General features: G+C 42.5%; 1 protein-coding gene across 1 annotated transcript in view; it reads right to left on the reverse strand.

Annotated features, from left to right (window-relative positions):
- LOC101849767 (laminin subunit beta-4) overlaps window positions 1-1,509 on the reverse strand; it is a gene marked incomplete at its 5' end in the record, with an annotated part of 30,941 nt that overhangs the window by 7,645 nt on the left and 21,787 nt on the right. The window contains 2 exon segments of the mRNA XM_013082956.1: window positions 88-275; window positions 1,306-1,394. Of these exon segments, the coding sequence (XP_012938410.1) occupies window positions 88-275; window positions 1,306-1,394 (277 nt within the window).

Genomic DNA, 1,509 nt, shown 5'->3' on the forward strand with positions numbered 1-1,509 from the left:
CCTCCCCCAACCACCCCATCCCCACCAAAAAAACAAACAAACCCCACCACAAACCAAAAACAAGCAATAAGTTCCTCCCAAACTCACAGAGCCTCCTGAGAGTCCCGCACGGCGTCCTCCGCCACAAAGAGGGCCGTGGACGCCATCACGTTGAGAGACGTCACATCCTCCAGCGACACAGCCGCGCCATCTATCTGCTGCACCAGCTGCTCCATATCTGACAGGGGCTGCAGCTGAGTAGACTGTACCCGGGAACTTTGGAGCTGAGCCGTTGCCTTTGAAAAAAATAATAATCGTATGAACTCTTTGAAGATGTAGAGGACACATACGTCCGATCAGAAGGAGACCAAAAGCAATGTTGCTGGATAATTGGTCGCTTTAAAGGACAAGCGGGCTAACCCAGATTTCCGGGGTTTCCAGAAATCTTGACCTACTCCAAAAGTGAGCATTGGCCTACCTATAGAAGAAGTTTGGTTTCATTGGTGTGTATATTTCTTTGGATATACAGAAAACTCTCCTTGTCTTTTAAAGAAACTTAACAAGGAGCAAAAACGTAACCTTCGATTTTCTCAAAATAGCATTTTTCGGGATAGCCCCCTTGTGCTTAAAAGCGACCAATTCCGGTCTCATATAGACCAGGACTAAAGATATACATAATTTATAGAATGCATGCAGTTGCCCGTCGCTTTAACTTTCAGATAAAGAAAACTGAATGGAAATATTTGTATGAACAACGAAGATAATATGATGCTTCAAAACGGGGCGTCTTCAAGCTGCGTCAAAAAACCAGAATGCACGTACACCGTGTTTTAAACGATTTACGCCCCAATATAAACTTTAGGACTAAAAGGAAACGGCTCATTTTTTTTTAAAAGGTAGAAAAACTCCCCCCCCGTTCCAAAGATATGCTAAAACTAGTTGTTGGTTTTTTTGAACAGCAAAAACATCTAAATTCAAACCTCTGACAGTATACATTTCAACATGTTTTCAAATTTGTTATATTGCTTAGTTTTCCTTTGTCATATTTATCAAATGGCGTATGATCACGATCCTGATTATTATTACAACTAAATCTCCTCCCTCTGTCAACACCCTCTCTGTTCTAACTCCCTCCCCTCTCTTACATCCATCTTTCTCCCCCTCTCCCCAACCCCCTCCCACCAACATTCTACCTCTCTTTTTGATTATATCTCAATCTCTCTTTCCCGGTTTCTTTGTTGCCATGATTATCAGTATAATTAAATCTAGTAAAATTGATTATAGTGGCATTCGTGATAAAACGACATTAACAGGACGGACACTTACCATGTCGTTCTGTGTTTGGGAGAGGGAGCCGAAACTCTCTATTACTGACGTCATCGAGTCAATCATGACTTGTTGCGCATTGTCAGCTACTGTCTGTGGTGGGACGTAAACAAAACATGAGCAGATTCGTGTAAGTTATGAGGTCGTCTTCAGAACTCTCTCTCTCTCTCTCTCTCTCTCTCTCTCTCTCTCTCTCTCTCTCTC

Source organism: Aplysia californica, unplaced genomic scaffold, assembly GCF_000002075.1.
Source record: "Aplysia californica isolate F4 #8 unplaced genomic scaffold, AplCal3.0 scaffold00201, whole genome shotgun sequence".
Taxonomy (NCBI): domain Eukaryota; kingdom Metazoa; phylum Mollusca; class Gastropoda; order Aplysiida; family Aplysiidae; genus Aplysia; species Aplysia californica.